At 50.2% G+C, this 26,483-nt stretch overlaps 2 protein-coding genes across 3 annotated transcripts; one reads left to right on the top strand and one right to left on the bottom strand.

The window, feature by feature from the left end:
• Window positions 1-572: 572 nt before the first annotated feature.
• Window positions 573-9,982, top strand: GPR37L1 (G protein-coupled receptor 37 like 1). The gene is made up of 2 exons (XM_074308795.1): window positions 573-1,331; window positions 8,496-9,982. Exons 1-2 carry the CDS (start codon window positions 603-605, stop codon window positions 9,306-9,308), a joined length of 1,542 nt encoding a protein of 513 aa, XP_074164896.1. The 5' UTR covers window positions 573-602; the 3' UTR covers window positions 9,309-9,982.
• Window positions 9,983-12,609: 2,627 nt separating this feature from the next.
• On the bottom strand, window positions 12,610-24,393 carry ARL8A (ARF like GTPase 8A). 2 transcript variants are annotated; one of them, XM_074308796.1, is made up of 7 exons: window positions 23,915-24,385; window positions 16,218-16,298; window positions 15,635-15,708; window positions 15,282-15,375; window positions 14,933-15,000; window positions 14,087-14,157; window positions 12,610-13,697 (listed from the first exon to the last, which is right to left on the bottom strand). In XM_074308796.1, the coding sequence occupies exons 1-7, from the start codon at window positions 24,035-24,037 to the stop codon at window positions 13,648-13,650; spliced, it is 561 nt and encodes a 186-aa protein (XP_074164897.1). In that variant the 5' UTR covers window positions 24,038-24,385; the 3' UTR covers window positions 12,610-13,647. The 2 variants fall into 2 exon arrangements, with proteins under 2 accessions (XP_074164897.1, XP_074164898.1); XM_074308797.1 differs by lacking the exons at window positions 12,610-13,697; window positions 14,933-15,000 and having other exon boundaries at window positions 14,092-14,157; window positions 23,915-24,393.
• Window positions 24,394-26,483: the final 2,090 nt, after the last annotated feature.

A 26,483-nucleotide genomic window follows, 5' to 3' on the forward strand; every position in this document is an offset into this window, starting at 1 on the left:
TTGCCTCAGTTTCCTCATCTGTAAAAGGAGGTGAAGAAGGAAATGGCAAGCCAGTCCAGCATCTTTGCCAAGAAAACTCCAAACGGGATCACAAAGAGTCAGAAATGATTGCAGTAATTGAACAACAAATGATTAATTATACATGTATCATTTCCTGTAGTAGACTATAACTTCCATGAGGATATGACGTTTCTAACCCTTCTATTTCTTTTGTAACTCACCTCCAAGTGCCCAACACAGTGTATATCTGTCTGTTGTATGAGGGTCTTTATTCTATGAGTTTGTAAATGGGAATATACTAGGCAACGTGTCTCAGGGGAGGACAAGGGACAAAGAGAAGGCTGGAGAGCTCTGAAAAAGAACCTGGTTGGTTTGGGATGGAAGGGAAGGTGGAATAAGAAGAGAAAAGGGATTTGGGTTAGGACAAAAGCCTGGCCAACCCCTGGACTGGTGGCCATTCTTGCTTTGGTCTCAAGGCTATTTAAGCTGTTAGAACCAGTGGTCTCCAGTAGAGGGCCGGGCCCAGCCCATTGGCCCGGGAAGGAAAAGGGGGTTGGTGGGGAGAGGTTTTCAGAGCTCTGAGAACTAGACGCTGATGCCAGATGCTCGGCTGCAGCCAGCCCAGCCGGCCGGCTGCCTCTCCTCTTCTGGGAAACAGGACCTGGGGGATCCTCTTTTCCCCTTGTCTGAGAGGACCTCTCACCATGCTCTGGCTGTGGCTCCTGGTCTTCTTCCTGGCTGCTGTGTCTACTGCCGGGCTCCAGGGCATCCCGAGTGTTACCCTGCGCTCTGACGGGCACCTTCCCACCCTAGAGGGAGAGCGGGCACGGACCAGGAGAGGAACGGAGGATGATGAATCCAGGGGAGTGCAGCAGTACATGCCCGAGCAGTGGGCTGAGTATCCTCGGCCCATCCATCCCGCTGGGCTCCAACCCACCGATCCCCTGGTGCCCACAAGCCCCGAGCCAGACCAGGAGGGAGGCATCCAAGGAAGCGGACAGGAGCCCTATGGCAATCTGACGGGCACCCCTGGGCGGAGGCTGCAGATTCAGAATCCTCTCTACCCGGTGACAGAGAGCTCCTACAGCGCCTATGCTGTCATGTTCCTGGCACTGGTGGTGTTTGCCGTGGGCATTGTTGGCAACTTGTCGGTCATGTGCATTGTGTGGCACAGCTACTACCTGAAGAGTGCCTGGAATTCCATCCTGGCCAGCCTCGCTCTCTGGGACTTCCTGGTGCTCTTCTTCTGCCTGCCTGTTGTCATCTTTAATGAGATCACCAAGCAGAGGCTCCTGGGGGATGTCTCTTGCCGGGCCGTGCCTTTCATGGAGGTGAGGTGCCCGTTGCTTGTCCTTGCTGTGGCCCCAGAGGAGCTGGGCTGTTTCCCCTAGGGCTGGGGCTGGGGGCAATCCAGCTGATGACTTGAGGGAAGGAGAGAGAAGTGGACAGGTAAACTAGCAGGGTTTGAAAGGGCGTGATAGAGTGGACTGTGCCCCTGGGCAATCCCCCCATCTGTAACGTGGAGATAATACTGGCATTGTCTCCCTGAGAATGTTGTTGGGAGGGAAGGGCTTAGCAAAATTTAAGGTGCTAAATTAGTGGGCCGTTTTTGGGATAGGATGGAAACATTCAGGGTCTCTTGTCCTCAGATGGAGGTAGGGTATAGGTCCTATTGGTAGTGATGATGATTGTGGGGATGGGGATGGTGGTGGGGATGATGGGGTTGGGGATGGGGGTGGTGGTAAGGATTATGTCATGGTAGTGACCACCACCATGGTACTGCTGATATGGATGATGATGTTGATGGTGGTAAGGATGATGATGGTTATGGTGGTGGTAATGGTGATGGTTATGGGGTTGGTGGTGCCTCCTGATGTTCCTGGAGAGCACTAGGAAAGGATGTGGATGAGATATCTGATGGGATCAGGCCTGGAGTGGCCTAGGGTCCAGCCTCAGCTTTATCCCTTTTCCTGGTGCAGACCTGAATAATCTCCTTTCTTCTCAATTCCTCAGGTTAGAGAGTACCACAAATAGTCTTATGCATCCTCTCTGTCTCTTCAGTACCCTCCTCTCCTCCCTCCCTCTCCCTGTTTTCCAACGGCCTTTGGAGCTACCTGGATAGAGCAGGCAGGAGAGCCCAATTGCCATCCAATAAAGGGAGAGATTAAGGGGATAACCAATGATTAGTCCCCACTATGTACCAGATGCTGTGCTAAGTGCTTTTTACAAATATAATCTCATTTGATCCTTGCCAGGCAGGTGCTGTTATTATCTCCATTTTTACACTTGAGGAAACTAAAACAGATTAAATCACTTGACCAAAGTTACATGGTTAGTAAGTGTCTGAGGCTGTATTTGAATTCAGTTCTTCCTGACTCCCGGCTCGTGGCTCCATTCACTGTGTCACCAGCTATATCAGGGGTGGGGAAGTTGTTTTTTTTTTTTTTTTTTTTTTTTTTTCCCTGCCAAGGGCCATTTGGATACTTATAACATCATTTGTAAGCCAGACAAAATTATCAACTTGTAAGACTTAAGTAGTGGGACATTGTTGTAACTAGTTTTTAGCTAATCATTGCTTGTGGTACGTAGCCATAGCAAATGATTTTGTGGGCCTTCTATGGCCTGCTGTCCAGATGTTCCCCAACCTTGAGCTATATCTATATAACATTTATTACTTTTTTTCAGGGCCCACTGGGGACATATAGACAAAGGAGAGGAGGAAATCAGTCCCCATACTCCAGAAACTTAAAGTTTGCTGGAATTCTCTGTAGATCTTTGGAAGTCAGGAGACCTGGGCCAGTGGCCCTGCCACTATGTGAACCTGGCTAGACACTTTACTTCCCTGGCATTTAGTTTCTTCACTTTATAAAACAAGGGGATTGGAACAGATCCGAAAGTTCCTTCTAACTTTAACATTCAGTGATTTGATTTAACCTCTTTCTGGGAGATTTTAGATAAAAAAACGACTGGATCAGAGCACCACATAAAGACCTCCAGTAAACATTTGTGAGGGTGAAGTTGAAGTTACTCTCTGATGTCATTATCTGGAAATGTGACATGTGCAAACAACCTGTCATGTATAAAAGCAGTTCCTTTGAATTCCAGGCCCTCTTGCCCAGGATTTTCTTCTGGGAGGTGATGTTGAATGCTGTATATGAGCCAGTAAATCTCAGGACATGGGAAATGAGTTAGGAAGTTGTAGCAGGTCTGTATTTGGACAGAATCAAATAATTGTTTAGGCCTGCTGAACCAGTGAGTAATGGGGCCCCAAAGCTTTCCCAAGCCCTTCTCATTTTTGATAGATCAGCGACCAAGAGAACTGAAAGCTTGAAACACTGATCCGGGGTGGGGTGATTCTTTTATTTAAGTACAAGCTACTTAATTACTGGAAGCCTAATTTATTTTTAAGCTATGCCTAGGTTTTTCTGTTTGTTTGTTTTTCCCTATTCTCTATCCCTTTTCACTGAGTTAGTGCGGTTTGACTGGTTGGCTGACAGGGAACCCCAGGTTCTGGCTGGATAAAGGACAGTCCTTTGTAGGGAGAGGCTGGGGAATGAACAACATGACCTCTCTAGATCTGCTTTATAGGGTCAATCTTAGGATGTGAATCCCAAGACTGGAGTAGGGACAGATAGGGCAGAGTAGATTGGGGTTAGTGGAAAGAAGAAAAGCAGGGAAAAAATTGTGAGAGACACAAAGACAAAGAGACACAACACATAGAGAGACAGAGACACAGAAAGATGGAGAGAGAGAGAGAATTGGAGAGGGGACAAGAAAAGATGGGGGAGAGAGGAGACAGGAGAAAGAGAGGGAGGGAGGGAGGAGGAAAGGGGGAGAGAGAGAAGGAGGAAAGGAGATAAGGAAAAGAGAGAGAGAAGAAAGGAGGTTAGAGAGAAAGAGAAAGACAGATAGAGAGACATGAACACATAGATGGAAACAGACAAAGACAGAAATAGAAAGGAGAGACATAGAAATGGGGAAGAGGAAGAGAAAGATGAAGAGAGATGAGGGAGAGAGGAGACAGGAGAAAGGGAGGAAGGGAAGGAAGGAGGAAAAGGGAAAAGAGAGAAAGGAAGGAAGGGAGATAAGGAAAAGAGAGAAGGAGGAAGGAAGGCAAGGAAAAAGAGAAAAAGAAGAAAGAGAGTGAGAGAGAAGAGAAGAGAAGATAGGAGAGGAAGGAGGAAGGGAGGGAGAAAGGAAGAGAGGGAAAGGGAAAGACTGGAGCTATTTTCCTGAACCCAGTTGCCTGCTTGTATCTTATTAAGCCTGTGCCCCAAACCAAGGCAGAGAGCGGGGGAGGGGGGCTGGCTGGCGCTCACAATGGAGGCTCACTGACTGGGGGGTACGTGGCAGGGTCTAATAAGCTGGTGATTGTGTTTCCCCTTGTAGAGGAGCGAGGGATTTGGACTGGAGGGAGCTCTGCACACAATTCCCGAGTGTGTCCGGACACTATTTGATAGCTCCGGACAGTTCTTCTCCTCCCTTTGTGCTCCAGCCTGCCTCTTCTCCCCCTGCTGCTTCTGGCCTCTTCCTCTTGGCACCCGGGCCTGTTTTCCTGGGCACTCAATAGCGTGATGGGGACAAGGAGCAGGCTTGGTGGAGGGCAGCTCTGCTTCCCCTCAGGGCCGGATCCTGACATTTTCAGGGGTGTTGGGGGAAGGGGGGATGTGTACAAGCATTTGTCCGCCCGCAGACCATGCTGTTCCCACTGGCAACCAGAGCCCTGCTCTGTCCTCACAACCGGGGCAAGGGGAGGACACAGTGTCATACCGACCAACACTTATGGAGCTCCTTCTATGTGCGGAACTCTTGTGTTGGCTATCAGAGGAGATACCAAAGTTTAACCCGATCCAAGCCAGGCTTCGGCCCGCGTGATCACAGCGCTGGGGCTGGAAGGGACCTTTCAGAGGAGGGAGCCGAGTGGTTAGCGTCAGGGCTGGGACTGGAAGCTCTGGCTTCAGAGAGCTTTCCACTGGCCCGCTGGTGAGGAATGGCAGGATTTCAGAGCGGCCATATGTCTATTTATTTGGATTTGTCATTCACTTTGTAATTAAGACGCTATAGAGTGATCGTGGCTCTATGTTTTCTCCTGAAAGTTCTCATAACAGTCTGCTGGGGGTTTTGTGCTAAAGTCACTGAGTACACTCCATGTCCAGCCCCCAATGCCCTCGACAGTACCCTCTGAGTGGTCAGCATCCCGCCTTTGCTTGGAGATCCCCAGGGCAGAGGAGCCCACCACTCTAGGCAACCCTTCTGGGATAGTTTTCCTTTATCACCAGCCCTCGGTTTACCTTTTTGCTACACTCATCCACCCACTGTTCCTACTTTGGTGATAACACTATAACAAAGACTGTTATCTGGCAGATGCAGTAGGGTCATCATCATCATCACTGATGCCGTGGTCAAGGGTTTGTAATGCCAGAGAAACTGAGGCAAGACAGAGATTGGTTTTTGATCTTTTAATTGTGGAGAGTTTAGGCTGACTGGGATGGGACTCACGTCCCAAAATCATTCTGGCCCTAGCTACTGAAGCAGGGAGGGTATATTAGCTAACAAGGGTATACAGTCTTATAGGGGAAACAAAGGCAGATAAGGGGGTGAGGACACTGGGTAAGTGGACAAGCTGTAATTCCAGGAGAGGACCATAACTTAGTCCTGACAGGATAAGGGTCAAGATAAGGAGGTCGAGGGCAGGAGACAGTGAGGCGAGGGACAATACTCAAAAGGAGGGGTATTATCCCAGCAAGGGACCTGGAGCTTTATGACTCAATGGTAGTTCAAGACTTCTTTTCTGCATATGATCATCTCAATAGATGCAGAAAAAGCATTTGATAAAATCCAACATCCATTCCTACTAAAAAGGCTTGAGAGTATAGGAATAAATGGACTATTCCTTAAAATAATAAGGAGCATATATTAAAAACCTTCAGTAAACATCATATGTAATGGTGATAAACTAGAACCTTTCCCTGTAAGATCAGGAGTGAAACAAGGTTGCCCACTATCACATTACTATTCAATATAGTACTAGAAACTCTAGCCTTGGCAATAAGAGCCGAGAAAGAGATTCAAGGAATTAGAGTAGGAAATGAGGAAATCAAATTATCACTTTTTGCAGATGACATGATGGTATACTTAGAGAACCCCAAAGACTCTGCTAAAAAGCTATTAGAAATAATTCAGAATTTTAGCAAAGTTGCAGGATACAAAATAAATCCACATACATCCTCAGCATTTTTATACATCACCAACACAATCCAACAGCAAGAGATACAAAGAGAAATTCCATTCAAAATAACAGTCGATAGTATAAAATATTTGGGAATATATCTACCAAAGGAGAGTCAGGAATTATATGAGCAAAATTACAAAACACTTGCCACAAGAATAAAGTCAGATTTAAATAATTGGAAAGACATTCAGTGCTCTTGGATAGGCTGAGCGAATATAATAAAGATGACAATACTCCCCAAACTAATCTATTTATTTAGTGCTATGCCAATCAGACTCCCAAGAAACTATTTTAATGACCTAGAAAAAATAACAAAATTCATATGGAAGAATAAAAGGTCGAGAATTGCAAGGGAACTAATGAAAAAAAAAGTCAGAGGAAGGTGGTCTAAGTGTACCTGATTTAAAGCTATATTATAAAGCAACAGTCACCAAAACCATTTGGTATTGGCTAAGAAATAGACTAGTTGATCAGTGGCATAGGTTAGGTTCACAGGGCAAGATAGTGAATAAAAATAGCAATCTAGTGTTTGACAAACCCAAAGATCCCAAATTTTGGGATAAGAATTCATTATTTGACAAAAACTGCTGGGAAAACTGGAAATTAGTATGGCAGAAACTAGGCATGGACCCACATTTAACACCACATACTAAGATTAGATCAAAATGGGTCCAAGATTTAGGCATAAAGAACGAAATCATAAATAAATTGGAGGAACATGGGATGGTTTACCTCTCAGACTTGTGGAGGAGGAAGGAGTTTGTGTGCAAGGGAGAACTAGAGACCATTATTGATCACAAAATAGAAAATTTTGATTACACCAAATTAAAAAGTTTCTGCACAAACAAAACTAATGCAACCAAGATTAGAAGGGAAGTAACAAATTGGGAAAACATTTTTACAGTTAAAGGTTCTGATAAAGGCCTCATCTCCAAAATATACAAATAATTTATAAGAAATCAAGCCATTCTCCAATTGATAAATGGTCAAAGGATATAAACAGACAATTTTCAGATGATGAAATTAAAACTATTTCCACTCATATGAAAGAGTGTTCCAAATCACTATTGATCAGAGAAATGCAAATTAAGACAACTCTGAGGTATCATTACACACCTGTCAGATTGGCTAAAATGACAGGAACAAATAATGATGAATGTTGGAGGGGCTGTGGGAAAACTGGGACACTGATGCATTGTTGGTGGAGTTGTGAAAGAATCCAACCATTCTGGAGAGCAATCTGGAATTATGCCCAAAAAGTTATCAAACTGTGCATACCCTTTGACCCAGCATTGCTGCTATTGGGCTTATATCCCAAGGAAATACTAAAGAAGGGAAAGGGACCTGTATGTGCCAAAATGTTTGTGGCAGCTCTTTTCATAGTGGCTAGAAGCTGGAAGATGAATGGATGTCCATCAATTGGAGAATGGTTGGGTAAATTATGGTATATGAATGTTATGGAATATTATTGTTCTGTAAGAAATGACCAACAGGAGAAATACAGAGAGGCTTGGAGAGACTTACATGAACTGATGCTGAGTGAAATGAGCAGAACCAGGAGATCATTATACACTTCAACAATGATACTGTATGAGGATGTATTCTGATGGAAGTGGATATCTTCAACATAGAGAAGAGGTAATCCAATTCCAATTGATTAATGATGGACAGAACCAGCTACATCCAGAAAAGGAACACTGGGAAATGAGTGTAAACTGTTATTTTTATCTTCTGAATCCAATTCTTCCTGTGCAACAAGAAATGTGGTTCTACACACATATATTGTATCTAGAATATATTGTAATATATTTAACATGTATAAGACTGCCTGCCATCTGGGGGAGGGGGTTGGGGGAGGAAGGGAAAAAATCTGAATAGAAGTAAGTGCAAGGGATAATGTTGTAAAAAATTACCCATGCATATGTACTGTCAAAAAAAGGTTATAATTATAAAATAAAATAAAAACTTAAATTATATTAAATAAATAAATAAATAAATAAAAAATTAAATAAAAAAAATTAAAGACAAAAAAAAAAAAAGACTTCTTTTCTGACTCAATTCTCACATTTCTAATGGCAAGGAAGAAGGCGGGGCTGTAATAATTTCATTCAGGGCATAACAGGGAAAGGTCATTCTTGTTCTGGTAGCTCTCCCCAGGTCCAGGGTTTCAGCTCTGGTCCTGATGGGAACTGCCCCGCTCCCCGTTCTCCTGTTGTCTCTATCCCTGATCTTAACTCAGTTCTTTCCCTGTGTCTGTCTCCAGGTGTCCTCCCTGGGAGTTACCACCTTCAGCCTTTGCGCCTTGGGCATCGATCGCTTCCACGCGGCCACCAGCCCTCTGCCCAAGGCCCGGCTCATCGAGCAGTGCCAGTCAATTGTGGCTAAGCTGGCGGTCATCTGGGTGGGTTCCATGACACTGGCCGTGCCTGAGGTCCTGCTGTGGCAGCTGGCACAGGAGCCCTCCCTCCCGACGGGCTCCCTGGTGGACTCGTGCATCATGAAGCCCTCCCCCGGCCTGCCCGAGTCCCTCTACTCGCTGGTGCTGACCTACCAGAACGCCCGCATGTGGTGGTACTTTGGCTGCTACTTCTGCCTGCCCATCCTCTTCACCGTCACCTGCCAGCTGGTGACCAGGCGGATCCGGAGCAGCCCCGGGAAGAAGCCCGAGTGCCGGGCGGGCAAGCACGGGCAGTGCGAGAAGCAGCTGAACAGCACCGTGGTGGGCCTGACCGTGGTGTACGGGCTGTGCACCCTGCCAGAAAACGTGTGCAACATCGTGGTGGCGTACCTCTCCACAGAGCTGTCCCGTCAGACTCTGGACCTCCTCAGCCTCATCAACCAGTTCTCCATCTTCTTCAAAGGCTCAGTCACTCCCGTGCTCCTCCTGTGCCTCTGCAAACCCTTGGGCCAGGCCTTCCTGGACTGCTGCTGCTGCTGCTGCGACGAATGTGGCGCAGATGAAGCCGCCTCGGCCGACGGCTCGGACAGCAAGCTCAAGACAGAGATGTCCTCCTCCATCTACTTCCACAAGCCCAGGGAGTCTCCCCCGCTCCTGGCTCTGGGCACTCCGTGCTGAGTCCTGGACAGAGTCGGGGGGAGTGGGAGGTGGGACGCTCCAAACCAGGGCTGCGCTCGCTGTTTCTTCCCATCTTGCCATCTAAAGATGAACTTCATTCTGTAGAGGTCTGGGAATGTCGAAGACCCCTTCTCTTAACAGTGGTCCTCTGGCCAGTCTCCCCTTCTCCCCCCATGCTGCTCCAGAGTGAAGAGCATCCAGCTTGGAAGTCTTAGTTGGTGGGTAGACTTGTCCCTATTCTCTTAGCCCCCCTCTTAGCCTCCTAGCTCCAACCAACAGAAGTGGAGCCCCGCCTGCTGAACCCTATCTCAATTCTGCAGCCCAGCTTTCCCCCGGCCTGCCTTCAAGATCCTCTCTGCCTCTCTGCTTTTAGCCCTACTTTCTCTCTCTGCCAAAACACATACATTCACATACCCTGTATCTCCTACATTCAGAAAAAAGGGGGCTCTGTTTGGGCTAGCCCAACTCAGCAGGGGCGGGGTGATCCCAGCTGTTCTGAGCACTACCGTACCTGAATTGGAGATCTCCAAGCCCTGGAAGCCCCCTCCTCTGAAGACTCTTTGTCTTTCTTCTCTTCCTAGGGTGGGCCAGGGCACAATCTATCCCCAGGCCCCCTGCCAAATTCTGACCTGTAGAAGAACCTGCCTAAGAAACCAATAAATTAGCTAGAACTACCCTCTGCCCGGCTGTGATTTCCATGTCGCCACGCTCTGGCAGCAGCCAGCTTTTCTTGCTCAGCTTTCCTACCCTGGGCTAGATGAGGTTCTAAGGGTCCTATTCAGAAACACCTCCAGTGCTTGCCATAGTGGACACCACTGACTTCAAGGGATGTAGTGCTTCTTTTTTGCAGGAAAGAAACTGAGGTCCAGGGACTTTACCCCGATCTTTGGGCTGGAGAGCAGAGGCACTGAGAGGCTCACACCATCTCTTGCATGGGCTCCCCTCCCCGCCCCCGCTTCTATGAAGCAATCCAGCTCTGTCTTTCCAAGCCCCGAGACTTCCCAGCCCGCATCTTTCTGGCTCCCTGAGCTACTTTGTTTTTATTTGTTTCTCAGAATGGGACACTTGCCCATAGAGAGTTCAGAGGACTGTCCTTCCTTCCCCTACTCTGGACCCGGGCCAGTATCCTGCCTGTGATGGGGATGGGACCCGGAAGGGCTAATTGCTGAAGCAGGTTAGGTCTGTGGCCTCAGTCCTACACTCAGTGTCCCCGCTGACCCCATTTGCAAGAACTTTCTCAGGGTGGTGCAGTGGGAAGACAGCAGAAGTTCTGCAGTCAGAGGACCTGGGTTCAAATGCTGGCTCTCAGTACTGGTATAACCATCATTCTTTCTGGCCTTTCATTTCTCCTCATGTAAAATTAAAGGATTGGATTAGCTGCTATTGAGGTCCCTTCTAGGTCTGGGTCTGTGATTCTAGGGACCCTCTTTTCTGCTTTCATCCCCTATGTTGGGCCCGGTATCAAATCCACCCTCAGTTGTGGCAGGGGAGAAATGGAAATGGCCACAGAGGCCTGGGCCGAGGGGCTTTTCTCCGAAGCACTCTGCCCCCCTGCCCAGCCTCCCAGCTCTCCGAGGCTTGCAGCCCCTCCCTCGAGATGTCCCAACAGAATCCTCTGAGGGCTGCCTCAAAGTCTGGAGGCCAGGATGGAGGGGCTCTCTCACCTCCCCTTCCCCAGCAGATCCCCTGCCTCTCCCACCCCCACTCCTCCCAGGAATCTTAGCCGCCTTGTTTTCTTTCCCTGGCATCCACCCCCGGGACCTGGTGACGCCGCCAAGAGAGGGAGGCAGTTGCTAGGTGACGGCCCTGCCATGTGCCCGCCCTTTGTGCCGGGGAATGACACCCACCACTTTCTTGCAGACCTGTTGCCACGGTGACCGAAGCCCCCAGCTTTGTTTAGAAAAACTTAAGATGGGATGGGGGGGCTGGTAAGGGGAGGCGGTCAAGCCGGTGGGGAGGACTGGCTGGAGCAGAGATTCCTTTGAGAAGCTCAGGGAGATGGCTCCCTCCTCAGCCTCCCCCGGCCCTTCTCAGATCTCCCCAGGGGACCGACCTCATCTGAGGCGGCTGGTTTGGGAAGCGGAAACGAGGGGACAGAAAGCTGGGCCGGGGAGCCAGGCAAGAGCAGCGCCCTGTGGGCTCGGAGCAGAAGGGGTGAGAGGCCTGCCTCCTCCGCCCCCAGCTCTGCCCACGTGAGCAGCTTGCAGGATTAGCCAGGCCGGCTTTGGGAAAGGAACTGCTGTCCTCCTTGGCCCAGGCCAGCTGGGCAAACAATGCGGAGCTTGTTGCTCCGGGATCCGGTTTGCTGCGAGGTCCAGGGTTTGGGGGGAGGAGAGGGGGAGGTCCCAACAGTTGTGAGAGGTGGGGGGCAGGGAAGGAGGGGGAGACACTTGGGAACAGGGCTGGAGAGGACGGGGCCTGGCAAGGTCCTGCCCTCCCAGCCCGTTATGCGCGGAGGCCAAGCGGTTGCGTCCAGTGCCAGGCGGAGGGGAAACCCTGGGACGGACTGGCTCGCCCACCCCTCTCCTGGCCCTGGAGGCCACAGTTCCACCAGGGCTTCCCCCATCCAGTCCAAGAGTTTGACATAATTCTGAAGGCCCACAGGCCCATTTGCATGCACAGCTGTGCACACTGCTGCTCTGTTCTCAGTTTCCCAGTTAACGCTGACTTGGTCGGGGCTCCCCGCCTTACTTTTCTCTGTGCTCTTCCGAGTTTGGACAAGTCGCGGAATGCCCCAGCCTTCAGTGCCTTGTCTGTAAAATACAGACCTCCCTGCAGGGAGGTGGGGCTCAGAGCCCTGCCACAGGTAAGCTTTACTCCCAGCAGGATGAGGACCCAGACCACCAAAATCCCCCATCCTCTGGGCAGCCGGACCAGCAGCGCTCAACTGAGCAACGCGAGTGAGAGGGAGGATCGAAGCGGCTGACTTCTCACCATCACAAAAGCATCACCTGCTGGGTCAGGGGGCCAGGGCTAGCAGGGGCCTTCGAGCTGTCTGGCCCAAACTGCCCATTTCACAGATGGGGAGACAGTCTCCCAGAGAGGGAGTAGTGGGCTGCCCGAGGTTGCACAGGGAGTGTGTGACAAGAGCTGGCTTTGAGCTAAGGTCCTGCAATCCAAAGACCAGCTCTTGCCGGCAGGAGAATCTTGGTACTCCCAGCACTGTATAGGGGGAGGATTTCTCCTATGTATGTGGGTATGGGTGTGTGTAGGTTGTGTTCCAAATGATCTGTATGTCCAAGGGTCTGTCTTACTATCCATCTTAACTAGAAAAAATAACTGGCAGCAAAAAACCCCCCAACACAAAATTGTTAATTTATTTTCGTTATTATTATTAGGAGGCCAAAAAAAAATTGTACAGTTACAAGAGTCATTTTCCAACAGAAGGAATCCAATATGAGCCAGAAAGTGTTGTAAAAAAAGGGAAGATAAATGCCACTTTACAATTCATTAAATAAAAACAAAACAAACCCCAAAGAACCTAAATCCCCCATGCTAAGCTCTCTCCTTGTGCAAGTCTGCAAAATCAGAACAGAAAGGGAGATGGGGGAGAGCTGGGGAGGCCCAGGGAGAAGGGGCAGGGGGCAGGAGCACAGGCCGCTGGGGGCTGGCCAGGCTGCCCCTTCTGGGAAGAGCCAGGGCCAGACAGGACAGGGAATGGGGGAGGAAGCTTGAAGGAAAAAACTGGCATCTCGTTCCCTTTGCCAGATAGATGGTCTTTGGCAACTGGTATGTGCCTGTCAGCCCCTCCTCACCTGGAGGGAAGGAGTTGGAGGGATCCCACAAGGTCGGGAGCAGACCGGTACAGGATGGCCACCAGTGCCAGGGCCAGGGTCCAGCCCCAGGACATCAGCCTCTTCCCTCCCCCTCCCCTAGAGCTTTTCTTCCTTCCAAAAGATTCTGGCCCTCTCCAAATCCCCGATTGGCCCTGGCATTGTCATATGGTTGATTTTAGTCATTGCTTAAATTAAAAAATTAAAATATATATACATATATATACTGTACACACAGGACAGTAACTGAACAGTGTTGGGAAGGGCAGAGCGGGGATGGTGTGGGGTGCAGGGTCAGGGAAATGGATGTGGGGATTAGGGGAAGGAAGCACAGGGCAGAGGAGAGAGGGAGAAGTTAGCGGGTCCAGATGGGACCAGTATTCTTTACAATAAAAACAGGAGTTCAGACCTCAGCAGAACAGGACTCTGGGTCCCTCAAGAGTCCCCCCCGCCGCAGACACTGAGGAGGGGCAGGAGGAAGGGGGCCAGTAGGGACCGGCGGGGAATGCGGCTTTAGGGTTGGACGATGGCGGTCCCTGGTCCGGGGGGAGGGATGGACCGCTGTCTCAGCTTCTCCGTGACTTTGAATGTTGGATAAGCCACTGTAGGGTGATGTCTGTGGGAGGAATAAGACTCATTGGGTTAGAGATGGAATGGAGGTGACTGAGAGGGATGGGGGACAGGACCCAAACTATAGGGAAGGCCAGGTCTCCCAGAACAGAGCTGCCAGAGGAAGGAGGAACACGGAGGCTTTCGTTCTCTGACTAAAAGCTCCAGAAAGGAGAATCTTAGGGACTTTTAGAGGTGACAGGAGGATGTGAAAGTCTGGTGGGAGAACAGAAAACCCGAGACCAACAGCGAGGAGGGTGAGCTGGGCAGGCTATCTGTGCAAGAATGAGGCTGTAGAGCCCCTGAAAATGGGTCTCCTTGGCTCTTCAGCCCGTGTAATCCCAGGGCTCTCCTGGATTCCCCCGCCCCAACCACCCCCAGCCCCAAATTACCCACCGATGTTATCCTTTTCTTTGCAGGAGATCGAATAGCAGCAGATCTCTCGGTCCTGGATAGCAGACAAATTCCTAGGGGTGGGAAATAACAGATGTTTCTCAGACCTGGAGAGTGTGGGGGGGGTGAACGGTGTCCACCCAAAATGGCCAGGAAAGGGAAAGGGGAGGGGTCTTCTCCAGCAATGCTGGGGGAGGGGGGCAGACAGGGCCTCTGGGCCACGGCCAGGCCATGAAAAGCAGCACTGGTGCCACCCTGTGGCTGAGTCAGGGAATAGGTGCCTCTAGTCAGGGCACGGGAACCGGTTTCCTGAGAAAACCCGGGGACACTTGTGGATGGGGCATCAGGAAGAGCTAGAAATAGGTGATCAGTGAGGAGTGCTGGGAGAAGCGGGGGTCTGGGAAGCAGCAGACTGGGGTCCAGCCCTGCTCTGTCTCTGTGATCTCAGACCATTTATGTGACACTCCTGGGTCTCAATTTTCCTCATCTGTAAACTGTCAATGATCTCCAACAGCTCTTCCACTAGGCCACTGAATCTCAGAAATTAAGTGTTGGGGCTTTTCCTGGAGAAATACTAGTGGATTGTAAGGGGGAAATTCTTTACATCTGAGATAACAGGGAAGTCCCAGAATGTTATGGACTTTAATCTAAAAATCCTCTTCCATCAAAATGAATCTGTGCAGTTCTCCAGAATTTTTGAGGAAAGAAAACAACTGGGGAGAGGAAAAGGAAACATCTTCCAGCTGAGCGCCAGGATGAGCCTCAGACTCCTTGGGCTCCCAGCTGGGCTCCTTCTCCCTCCTGCTCTAACAGGAGACCCTGTACTAGAAAAGAACAATCCACACTCACATTTTTTCAATCAGTTCCTTCTCATCCAGAGCACCAGGGAGGTCTCGCTTATTTCCCAGGACTAGGACCTGTTGGGAAGAGAAATAGGGAAAGGGGTTGGGGTGAAGGGACCTAAAGACCCTATGATGAGGCGGCTTCTACAGAAAGAGCCTTTGCCTTGCTCTCCCATGATGTCCAGTCTCACCTTTCCCTTCTGGCCCAGCCTTTCCTCCCATCCCCACCCCCTCTGCAGCGTCTCCCACATCCATCCTCCTCAGGGCCATTCTCTCCCTGCTTCCGTGCTCCAGCCACATCCCCCTTTCCCTGCGCCAGTCTCCCCTTCTTCCTCCTCTGGCCTCGGCTCACTGACCGGGATTCCCTGCAGCTGGGGCTTGTCCAGTAGATTGTGTAGTTCATTTTTGGAAGCCTCGATCTTCTCCTGGTCAGCAGCATCCACCATGTACCTGTACACACAGGGAGGAAATGGGGATTTAATACCACAGGAAGAGGTCGAAGATCAAAAGCCAGGAGGAACCTCAGAGTCCTCTGCAGCCTTCCCCGTCACTTCCCTATGGACAGGGCCAATGTGGGTCCCAGCCTGGGCAGTGGAGGTCTTGCCTGGAGGACCCCCAAGGCCATTGTGAGGGGGCAGGGCAGGGAAGTAGATGGGGTGGGAAGAGAAGGATGGGGCTCAGTGGAGGGCACTACGGGCTCTGCACTTACACTATGGCGCTCACACCGCGACAGTATCGCTCCCACATGCTCCTGAAGCGGGGCTGGCCTCCAATGTCCCAGAGCTGGGGATGGGGAGAGGAGAAAGGAGGGGTCAAGGCCAGCACCTCCATCTCTGCTGGATCCACGTTTCTCTCCCTCCCATAAACATTAGTACCTCCAAGGTGTCCTTCCCCTTCTTCCCACCAGCCCTCATTCCTCTCCAATGTATTTCTTGTGCAGCAATTTTTATTATTATAAAAGAATCAAGAAGCATTTATTAAGCACTTATGATATGCAAAGTACTAGGGATATAAGTAAAAATGGACAGTTCTGTTTTTTAACAGAGTAGAAGTAGATTTAAGCACTGGTCTAATATCGTCTTACTATCCTACGTGTTCCATCAGGTTGGGGGCTGGATTTTAAACTCAACTTAGTAAACTTCTCAGTCCCTGTACGGAATGGACACTCATTCTCCCCCTTCCTTTTGGGCTCCAGGTCTCCCTGGAGGACCAGAAGGGAACAGAGGAGGCTTCTCCTCCTGTCCCTCAGCCCCCTTCCTTCCCGCTCTGGGTTCGGGCTCTGGCCCTCTCACCTTGATAGTCACGTTCCCTTTGGTGATTTTGCGCATGTTGAAGCCTACGGTTGGGATCATGTCTTCATTGAACTGTCCTGACTGGAAGAAGAGTCAGAATTAGAGCTGCATTCCCCCACTGAAGTAAGAAATTGGGGCCCCTCCAGGATGGACTAAATCAAGATGGATTCCAGATTCCTCACACTTGAAGGGAAGCCCACAGGCTTATTGCTCTTCTGTCCTTGGAACTGGGCTGTGCTTAAATCAACCCAGGAGCTTGGTTCACATGTAAATCTCTCCAAGAAAGAGAGAACTCCATTTCCACCAGCAACAACTTTGGTGTTTCTCACACTAGATTGTCAGGAAGTTTTTCCTGAGTTGTAATAAGTGCCATTTGTAGAGTTTTAAGGTTTATTTCTGTGGCTAATTACGCCAACTACTTTGCTAATCTTCCTTCCTCCCCCATCTCTTGGTCACAGTAAATAATTTTTTGGATAATGCTAGAGTTTCTTTGCTAAGATTTTATTTTAAATCTCTGCATTCACCTTCACTAGTAAGATCCATTTCTGCTTGATCTTTCCTAAGTTGCACTTTTTTTGTTAAGCCAAATGAAGGAGCTGGTCTCAGACCTCTGCTTCCAAGCTGGCCTCAGATCTCAAAAAAGGTAAGACCAAGTAAAGGGTCATAATACAACTTTGTTAAGTTCACTTTCCTCACAACTCTGCTGAACAAGAGTTCTTATTCCTGCTTTACAAATAATGAAACAGACTCAAAAGTTAGGGACTTGCCTGTAGTCATCCAGTTAATTAGTGTCTGAATTAGTGCTTTAACTTCCCAAGTATACTGACTCAGGTCCATCTAGGTAGGATGATAGATTGTCTCTGACTGTAATTTATAAAATGCAATAGAAACCCTTCTCATTAGTCCTCAGTGGGACTGGACGTAGTCGCTTCCTAGCATCAGCACAGTGGAGAGCTTTGGACAAACCATTCAAGTTATACTTTAGCCATTCCTTTCCAGGGAAGAGTTCGGCTCATCCTGGTCCCTTAAAGCATGGCAGGATCACACTGCTCCATCATTAAAGAATACAGACCAACTTTCCTGTTAGCTTAAGCAAGTAGCTCTGTCACCCTCAGCTTATAGTATTTTCCAAAGGCAAGCACAATTCCCCCCCCCCCCACTTATTTTATGGACAGCTTTTGTTTTTATAAAGCCTTGGTTTCCAAATTTCTCTCTGCCTTTTGCCACATCTAAGTATTTTGGTTCACCCAGGTTATGAAGACTCCCTCTCATTCACTTGGATACCTGGGAGTTTGCTATGATTTCATTTGTAAACCACTTCATCATTTCTAGTTTTCCCCTCTGGGCATTTCCAAGATCTCCATATTGCTGTGTTTCAGTTTTCTATTGTGTCTCACTGTGACCCTATTTGGGGTTTTCTCAGCAGATTCTGCAGTGATTTGCCATTTCCTTCTCCAGCCCATTTTACAGATGAGAAAATTGCGATAAATGACTTGCCCAGGGTGATATAACCAGGCAGTGCCTGAGGCCAGATCTGAATTCAGATCCTCTTGACTCTGGGCCTGGCACTCTATACACTGACCCACTTAGCTGACCTGGGTTGCCGCCAAATCCCAAAGATCCAAGGACTGCTTCCATGGTGGAAAACACCCTGGATTTGGAGACAGGAGCTGGACTGATATCTTGGTTCTGCCCCTGTCACTGCTGTGGGCCTGCTTCCTCTCTAAAAGGGGGCCTTGGACAGAAGCCCTCTAAGGCCTGTCTACCCCTGTTTCTGGTTCTCTGATCCTTTCATTTGTTGAGTCTCAGTTTCCTCATGCCAAATGAAGGGAGCTGATCCTCCAATTCCAAGCTGGCCACAAGTCTCAAAAAAGGCCGGACCGAGGGCAGTGGAAGGGCCTCCGGTGGTCACCCACGGGACAGGTCTGTCTCTCTTCCAGGAGCACCAGCGTCCCGGGGCAGCTTGAAAGGCAACAAGGCTGCCCTCCCTCAGGCACCATGAACTGGAGCGCAGGATGGGGGCTCACTTGTTGGGTCTCATGGTGAGGCGTTCTCTCTAGCATGGGTCCGGCCAGATGGCCTTGGAGGCCCAAGGCCCGGATTCTGACGTGCGACTCACACAAAGTCAAGGGTAAAACAGGGAACCGAGCCCAAGCTTCAGGCTCCCTCCCCGCAACATCCTCTCCTGGATTGGTGCCGGGTCCCAGGGTGCAGGGAGGTCAAGAACTGGGACTGCAATCAGCACAGAGTCCTCTCTATCTCCAGGTACCCATTCACATGCGAAGACTCATGGAGGGGCTATGGGATTACACGGGGCAGGTCACAGACAGAGGGCTTGAACTTGGGCCTGTGGCTCAGGGAACTTCCACTCTGGCACACCATCTTTAAAGCCATCTGAGCTCCCGGAGTCCCCTTTCCTACATGCCTGGGGCACCGATGACCCTTGTTTAAGGGTGAAGAAACTCTGGGTGGGAATCGTGTGTGGATGGGTCTCTCTGCCCCTCTGTGCAGAGTACTGCAGGCCTGGGACGGGGGACCATCCTGGTCCCAGGAGCCTCGCCACGTGGGTTGGCCTTGGAGAACAGATGGCGGTTTTCTGTGGGTGCAGGCCTCCAGGGATGAGCTGGACCTGGGCACACTGAACCATCTATTCCTCCTTCCTACAATGTGAGTGAGGTAGGGCAAGGTCTACAGCTGGAAGGGGCCTCTGAGATCTAGTCCAGGCCCTCCATGAAGAATGAGAGGAAACTGCTAAGAGGGTGAACGGTTTACAATTATTATCTCATTTGATCTTAACAACAAAGCTCAGAGGAAAGTGCCAGTATGCTTCCTATTTTACAGGGGAGGAAACTGAAGCAGAAAGTAACTTTCAGCTAGGAAGGCTGGAGGCTACATCTGAACTCCAGGCCCGTGCTCCAATGCTGTCCAACTGGAACCCAGGGATGCCATGTGACTTCCAAGGTCACATGTAATATGGAGCATCAGGGGTTCAAGCCCAGGCAACTCGACAACGGGGGAGCTTCCACACCCTGTGGGCTTCACTCCTCAACTAGTTAGCCTCTTAGACTGAATTAGGGGCATTCTAGGGTCTTCATAACAACTCACTTTCAGATTTAGGAGACACTTTGTTTCCAACTATTCTGTGAGATGAGTCACCACCATTATTTGTTGCTGCTGAGTCCCTTCAGGGGTATCTGACTCTCTGTGATCCCACTTGGGGTTTTCTCAGCAAAGATGCTAGGGTGGTTTGCCATTTCCTTCTCCAGCCCATTTTACAGATGAGGAACTGAGGCAGATGGGGTTTGGTGACTGCAAGTCCAGGCCCTGGGCACTATGGCGCCACCTGGCTGCTCCCTTCCCAGAGGAAGACCCTGAGCCTGAGCAAAATAAAGTGCTGAAGTTACTTTTTTTTTTTTGAGGCTGGGGTTAAGTGACTTGCCTAGGGTCACACAGCTAGGAAGTGTCAAGTGTCTGAGACCAGATTTGAACTCCTGAATTCAGGGCTGGTGCTCTATCCACTGCGCCACCTAGCTGCCCCAATGCTAAAGTTACAAAGTATCAGGCCCAGAACTAGGACCGAGCTGGGCCTTCCTCCAATACACTGCTTCTCAGGACCAGAGGACAAGCAGTCTGCTCACTTCTTCTTTCTCTTAAGCCCCAATACCGCACTCTTTGCAGGTCCCAGTCTGCCAGAGGATGGGGGACCCTCCTGGACAACACAGGGCTTAGTCTAGGTCAAAGGCCAGAAAAAGGCAGACCCCTCAATAGCTGGGAGGGCAGGCGGAGGAGAGGCTGGGAGGAAGCAAAACTCCCAGGGGGTTTGAATGTGGTCATTCCCTGGGCTGCTGGGAGGAGATGGGGGTCTGGCTCCACCCCCAACCCTCCCCAGGTCCCATGGCTTTTGCTAAGGCTAAAGGAGGAGCTCTAGAGTCCTTATAAAAGCACTCCGCCCCACTTGGATTGCTGGTTAAGGTAGCTGGGGTGCATAATGACAAAGAGATGAAATCTCAGAAGTCACTGAATCCAACCCAGTGCTTTGTCCAAGGTCACTCTGGGCCAGGATGTAAATGGAAGTCCTGGGGTCTGGCTCTGCCCCTTAACTCAGAAGCCCCAGGCCTAGTAAGTGCACCCAGGGCAGAGCACTTCTTAGAGGGGGCCAAGAAAAAGGAGATCTTTGGCCAATCAATGGGGAGCTGGATTATCAGAGGTCCTCTAGTATAAAACCAGAAAAGGGGAAGTGACACTGGCCCGAGGTCACACGGAGAGTCTAAAGAGCCTGTCACCAGTCTAATCTGGGGGCGGCTGGTCTTATGCTAGGTCACAAGTCATGAAGAACAGAGTTCAAATCCTGCTTCAGACAGGCAGGATGGCCACTAAGTGACTATGCAAGTCACTTAACCTCAGTTTCCTCATTCTGTAAAAAAAGAAAAAAAAGCACCTTCCTCATAGGTGGTTAAGGCTGCAGGAGGTGGAATACCCAAGTCTTTGCAAAAGGGAAAATGCCATGTAAACATGGTTGAATCAGCAAGTCCTGGCAAAAGGAACAGGGAACAGCAAGGGACCTTTAGAAGATTTAACAAAGGGCTCTCCTACAAATTGGGAAAAAGCCCCGACTGTGACGACTTTGAGTCTGTGACGTTGATCAGGGCACTTCCTTCTCTGGGTTTCAATTTCTCATCTCTTAACATGGAGAGGCCGGACTTTGTGATCAATGAAGTACCTTCTACTTTTAACATTTTTGGGGAGCCTGAATTTCAGTTCCCTCTCTGTGAAAACAGAAAGGAACTGAGATAAATGCTCAAAGGGGAAAAAACCAAAAAACAAACCCAAAACATTGTGAGGCTCACTCCCAGCTTCCAAATAGAATGAACAAGAATTGAGCAGAATATAGATATTGGAAAAAGTAGGAATTCTGGAAGAATCAGCAGAAAACAAGCAGTCCTTATTTTACCCTCTCCTGTTCAGTTAATAGGGAAAAGAGCTAGGTGATGCAATGGATAGAGTGCTGGGTCTGAAGTCAGGAAAACCTGAGTTCAAATCTGGAGTCAGATATTTCCAAGCTATGTAAGCTCAGGCAAGTCACTTAAGTCTTTACTTGCCTCAGTTTCCCTGACTGTAAAATGGGGATCATTTTACTGACCTCTCAGGATTGTTGTGAGGATCAAATGAGATATTTGTAAAAGCACAGTGCCTGGCATATAGTAAGTACTTGCCATTCCCTAAGACCCTGACCCAATTTCTTATTTGTCTCAGTCTCATCAGCTTTACAAAGTCTTCTGGGTATTTGTTAGCCTACTGTGAATACCACCCACTACACCTGGGGGGGATGCTTGGCTAAATTCACGCTCTTTTCCTAACCCTGTAGGGCTTATACAGCAGACAGAAGTGACTCAGAGAGAAATGGAGAAAGTTATGAGGGCAGGAAGGAAGAGCAGGATTTATAAGTTTGTTGGTGCTTTTCAGGGCTTCCTTTCAAATCACATTAATCTGCCATGTCCTTCTGGGGTCTGCACTGCTTAGCACCTCATGAGCCTCTCAGAAGCATCTTTGATATGGGCAGCTAGGCTGGGATTCAGGATTCCGGATTTCTGCATTCTCCCATCAATAGGTAGGGTGCCAGCTCAGGGCAGAGGAGGACCTTCTAACAAATGCTTTTACAGCCACAGCAACAGCACATCACAGGTGTCTGCTATTGTTATGGGGATTGTCCTTTATAGGGGGGTGGGCGTGGCAATGCCCACTAGAGCACAGCTGGGCAGTGGATGGATTTCTATATCCACTGATTCCTTTCCAGGAATATGACCTCATTAATACTCTACCAAGAGCCCTGCACAAGGGATTGTGGGTAACACCAAGGCCGTCTACCCCCCTGCCTCATGTTGTAGCCTAGGCCAAGAGCAGAACAGCATCAACTTCTCTCAGCCCCTTAAGAGACTTCTCTCGGGTCCCAGGGCCTAAATTCAAAAGTTACAACATTCTACCCAAGCTACCAATCCAGCCAAACCTACAGAATTCAGATGGCAGACTATGAAAAATGGAAAGGACCTTGGAGATCATTTTGGCCAAGCTCATTTTCTCTCTCAAGTCCTTTATTTCAAAGATAAGGAGCCCAGGACCAGACTTGTCCAAGGTCACTCGGCTGACCAGCCCAAAAGAAAGCAGGATCTATTTCCCTGGCTCCTAAGGCACTCTTTCCACTATATTGTCATACAGCTTTTATTTTGTGATACTTGCAAACAATTATTGTTAAAAAAAAAAATCTTATGCATGCATTTGTCTCCTAGATGCGCACTGCAAGCAAAAACAAATTTGGCAGCAAGCTCAGGTCATTTGGTCCATTCATGATAGGAAGCGGCTTCTGAGACCGCCTCCTTTGTTGTTAACTTCCCCTCTGAATATGTGACTCCCCCAAAGTCAAGGGGGAAGAGGCAAAAAAGAGAGCTGAGAGCTCCTGTCCCGAGTCTGGGATGACCAAAGGCCGACACTAACCATGAGGTTTCTGAGTATAGATCTAGGGAGGGACGAGTGGGCGTTTGTGTCCCTGGAAGCAAAGACCTGGGTGTACAGAGCACTGTGCCACAGGGAGTAATGGTGGCCTGAAAGTCCTGCGGTCGGGGGCAGGCAGAGCTGGGTGGGGAAGGGGCAGGTTATTTCTGGAGTATCTGGAAACTGAAGGGTAAATTCATGTGACTCTCTGGAGACACGCCTGCTCCTCTCCCAGGCCCCGCCCACCCAGGCCTGATGTGATGACATCTGTCTCGGAGGATCCGGGATAACAGACCCTGAGATGCTGACACTTCTTGGGAGCCCGGCCATTTACTGGATTGGGAACTTGGTTGGCTGGGGAGGGACTAGGGGGGGGTCACCTAGGACCCGAAAGTCCACAGGAGGCCAAATCAGCACGTCCAGCCAGCCGCTGGTGACCCTTGAATCCTGGGGGGGGCAACCTTGGGAAGGGGCCGAGTCGCCCCAGAACCCTGGGGGGGCAGCCTTGAGAAGGGGCCGAGTCGCCCCTGAACCCTGGGGGGGCAGCCTTGAGAAGGGGCCGAGTCGCTCCTGAACCCTGGGGGGGCAGCCTTGGGAAGGGGCTGAGTGCCCCTGAATCCTGGGGGGCAGCCTTGAGAAGGGGCCGAGTCGCTCCTGAACCCTGGGGGCGCAGCCTTGGGAAGGGGCCGAGTCGCCCCGGAATTCGGGGGTGGCCAGCTTTGGAAGGGGCCGAGTCCCAGGGCAGAGGGTGCCCCAGCTTCTGACTAGGGATGCAGGCCGCACAGGCCGCAGCCATTACTGCAGCCTCAGCTCACACACCCAGCGAGCTCATCTCCCCGGTCAGGGAGCGGGTTTAACCCTTTCCAGACCCCTCCCGCGGCCTGGAGTCCAAGCTCAGCAGCATCAGCGCTCCGACCCCTTCGGGGCGGGCGCCTAGGTCTGCATTGCTCTCGGGGACCCCTCCCTCAACTAGTCACGAGGGGTAGGAGGAAGTGGCCTCTCGGCTCCCCCTCCTCGCGCCCCACGAGGATGACACCTCCCCTCCCCCACTCTGGGCTGTCCTTCCTCTTCCGGCTGGGAGGGGTTTCCCCCCACCCCCGTGGGGCAAACTAGAAGCCCCCCCTCGGGGAGTGGACCCGGGCGGCTTTCGCCGCGTCATGCCCCCCACCCCCGCCAGCGCCCCCAGAGCAGGGAGGCCCCCGGCCGCGTACCGCGATCACGTTGACGAAGGTGGTCTTGCCCGAGTATTGCAGCCCCACGAGCGTGAGCTCCATCTCCTCCTTCCAGAACAGGGCCTTGAACCAGTCCAGCAGCTTGTTGAACAAAGCGATCATGGTGGCAGCTCCGGCCGCGGGCCCCGCCCGCACGCCCGCTTCGCGCCCGCCGGCCTGTCCGCCTGCTCGTGTGCCCGGCCCGCCACGGGGCACCAGGCGGCTCGGGTGCAGCCGCCGCCGCCGCTCCGGCCCGCCTGTCAGTCCGGCTTGGCTCGCTCCGTCCGTCAATCAGCCTGTGCGGCGAGCGCTCTCCGAGCCGCGCCTCCGTCCGTCTATGAGTCCGTCTGTCCGCCCGCCCGCCTCCCTGCAGGGCCTGGAGCAGCCGGCCGCCTGCACGCTCGCCTGTCCGCCAGCCCGCCCGGCCCTCCGAGCAGTCGCGGCAGCAGCAGCAGCACCAGCTAGCTCCCCGCTCCCCGCCCGCAGATGGGTGTGGCTTCCGAGCCCTCCCCCTCCCCCGCCGCGGCCGCGGTCGCTCTCCTTTCCCCCGCTCCCCTCCCCTCCCTCCTCCCCTCCCTTCCCTCCTCCCCTCTCCGCTCTCCTCCCCTCCGGAGTGAGGCTATTGCTGCTCTCCTTCCATCTCATCCCTCCTCCTCCTCCCCTCCTCCTCCTCCTCTTGCTACGGCTTTCCTTCTCTCTCATCCTTCCTTCCTTTTCCCCTCCTCCTTTTCTCCTTCCCTCTTATCCCTCCTCTATTTCCTCTCCCCCTGCTGCTGCTTTCCTTTTCTCATTCCTCCTCCCTTTCTTCCTCCTGCTGCTCTCTTTCTCTCTCATCCCTCCTCCCCTTCCCCTCCTCCTTAAATTTAGTAAGACCAAAGGTGATTAATAATAGCACCTTCCTCCCAGGGTTGTCATGAGGATAAAATGAGATAATTCATAAACCTTTTTTATAAACTTTAAAGGACTATAGAAATGCTTGATCATTATTACTATTATTAGTAGCTGATCTTTCCCATAGCACTATGAGATTATCAATTAAGAACCTACTATGTGCCAGGTACTGTGCAAAGCACTAAGGCAGGAACTTTTATAACAGCATCACTCTTTTAGTTGTTGTTGCAGAGTCAGAGAGGTTACTGGCTTAGCTCTAGCATTTAGCAACACTTGACACATAGTAGGTGATTAATAAATGCTTGTTGATTTAATGATTTATCCCTGGTCAAGTCTTTCTGACCATGAGTTCTCTACTCTTTCCTTTTTTTTTTTTTTTTTTTTTTTTGGTCGAGGTCAAAAGAGATGAGAGGAAGATGACAAGAAGGGTATTCCAGGCCCCTTAGTTAACACACAAACCACTCGTCCTTCACCCCTATCCCCATGGAGGGTAGCTGAGCTTCTTCTTGACATCTTGAATGGCCTCACTAAGTCACACTGAGAATGTTTACAAAATTAGCTCACTTGATCTGATGATGGCTGAGGTCAGCTTTGTAGTGAAGCTCTGGAGTGGGTGATAAAGTTTGTCAGGAGCCAAGGAGTGGATAGGAAGAAGAATAGAGGGAAAGGCAGCAGTGGTATAAAGACTTGAACTGGGAGTCACTGGGTCTGAGTGTGATCTTGGGCTCTCCTTGTTCCCTGAGTGACTTATACAGCATGTTTTATCTTTTTGGGCCTCAGTATCCTCATCTGTAAAATGAGAGGGTAGGGCTAGATTCTCAAAGTCCCTTCCCATCTAAATGCTCCAAAGCTAGAGGTGTAAGGAAATTGGATTTGGGAGAGGGAGAGGAAAGTAGATATTCTTGGTAGCTGGAAGTGGTGATGGGAATGGGACTTTCTGAGAAGAAAACCAGAGGATATAAGTTGCCACCAACTGAAAATAAATTGTCGAATGCCCACAGGGAATACAGGCACCAGATGCTGGGCCCCAGCTGTACACATGGTGCTGAGGCAACAAATAGCCTCATTTTGGTCTTTTATTTCCTCACCCTTCTTTCCTGTGTCCTACAGAAGCAACCCACTTCTGTAGAAAGACTCTGGGCTGGATAGAGTCGTTATGGTTAATGTGATCTTACTGGTGGTTTAAAGAAAAAAAAAAAAAAAGGTGTGTGTGTGTGTGTGTGTGTGTGTGTGTGTGTGTGTATGTGTGTGTAAGATCTGGCTGATGAGAATTTGTAAAGGGGATTTCCAAGGAAGATAGTTCAGGGGAAGGAAAAGGTTTGTCTGTTTGGTTAAGAAACATGAGGGGCCCCAGGATATAGCTAGACCTGGTCTGCTAACCGTTACAGCCCCCAAAATAATCCTATGGAAGGGCACCCTTCCCCCCAGCTTAAGTTAGATGTTGCTTGCATCTTCTGTATCACTCTAGTTCCGTGCTTTTCCAGGCCTTGTGTTTCAAGCCATCCCCAGACAGTGTTTCCACCTTCTGGAGCCAAGGTAGGAAGTTTTGGTTTTAAGCTGCACTTTGCTGACCCAATATCTTGTGGCCACATTCTAAAAAGATCTTATTGACCATCATTATGTCTGGAACAAAAATCAGACCACCCTCAAAAATTTTCTTTTTGGCTAAAATGAAGCA

The sequence above is a fragment of the Sminthopsis crassicaudata genome, chromosome 4 (assembly GCF_048593235.1).
Source record: "Sminthopsis crassicaudata isolate SCR6 chromosome 4, ASM4859323v1, whole genome shotgun sequence".
NCBI lineage: Eukaryota > Metazoa > Chordata > Mammalia > Dasyuromorphia > Dasyuridae > Sminthopsis > Sminthopsis crassicaudata.

What these genes read in the sequence shown, in the direction of transcription:
- GPR37L1 (XM_074308795.1), top strand. Translation starts at nt 603, where the DNA reads ATGCTCGGCTGCAGCCAGCCCAGCCGGCCGGCTGCCTCTCCTCTTCTG. An exon ending in GGGCCGTGCCTTTCATGGAG is followed by an intron (nt 1,332 to 8,495) that starts GTGAGGTGCCCG and finishes GTCTGTCTCCAG; the next exon opens with GTGTCCTCCCTGGGAGTTAC.
- ARL8A (XM_074308796.1), bottom strand. Translation starts at nt 24,037, where the DNA reads ATGATCGCTTTGTTCAACAAGCTGCTGGACTGGTTCAAGGCCCTGTTC. An exon ending in CCCAGCTGCAGGGAATCCCG is followed by an intron (nt 15,001 to 15,281) that starts GTCAGTGAGCCG and finishes TCTTCCCAACAG; the next exon opens with GTCCTAGTCCTGGGAAATAA. An exon ending in AAGGAACTGATTGAAAAAAT is followed by an intron (nt 14,158 to 14,932) that starts GTGAGTGTGGAT and finishes TCCCACCCCTAG; the next exon opens with GAATTTGTCTGCTATCCAGG.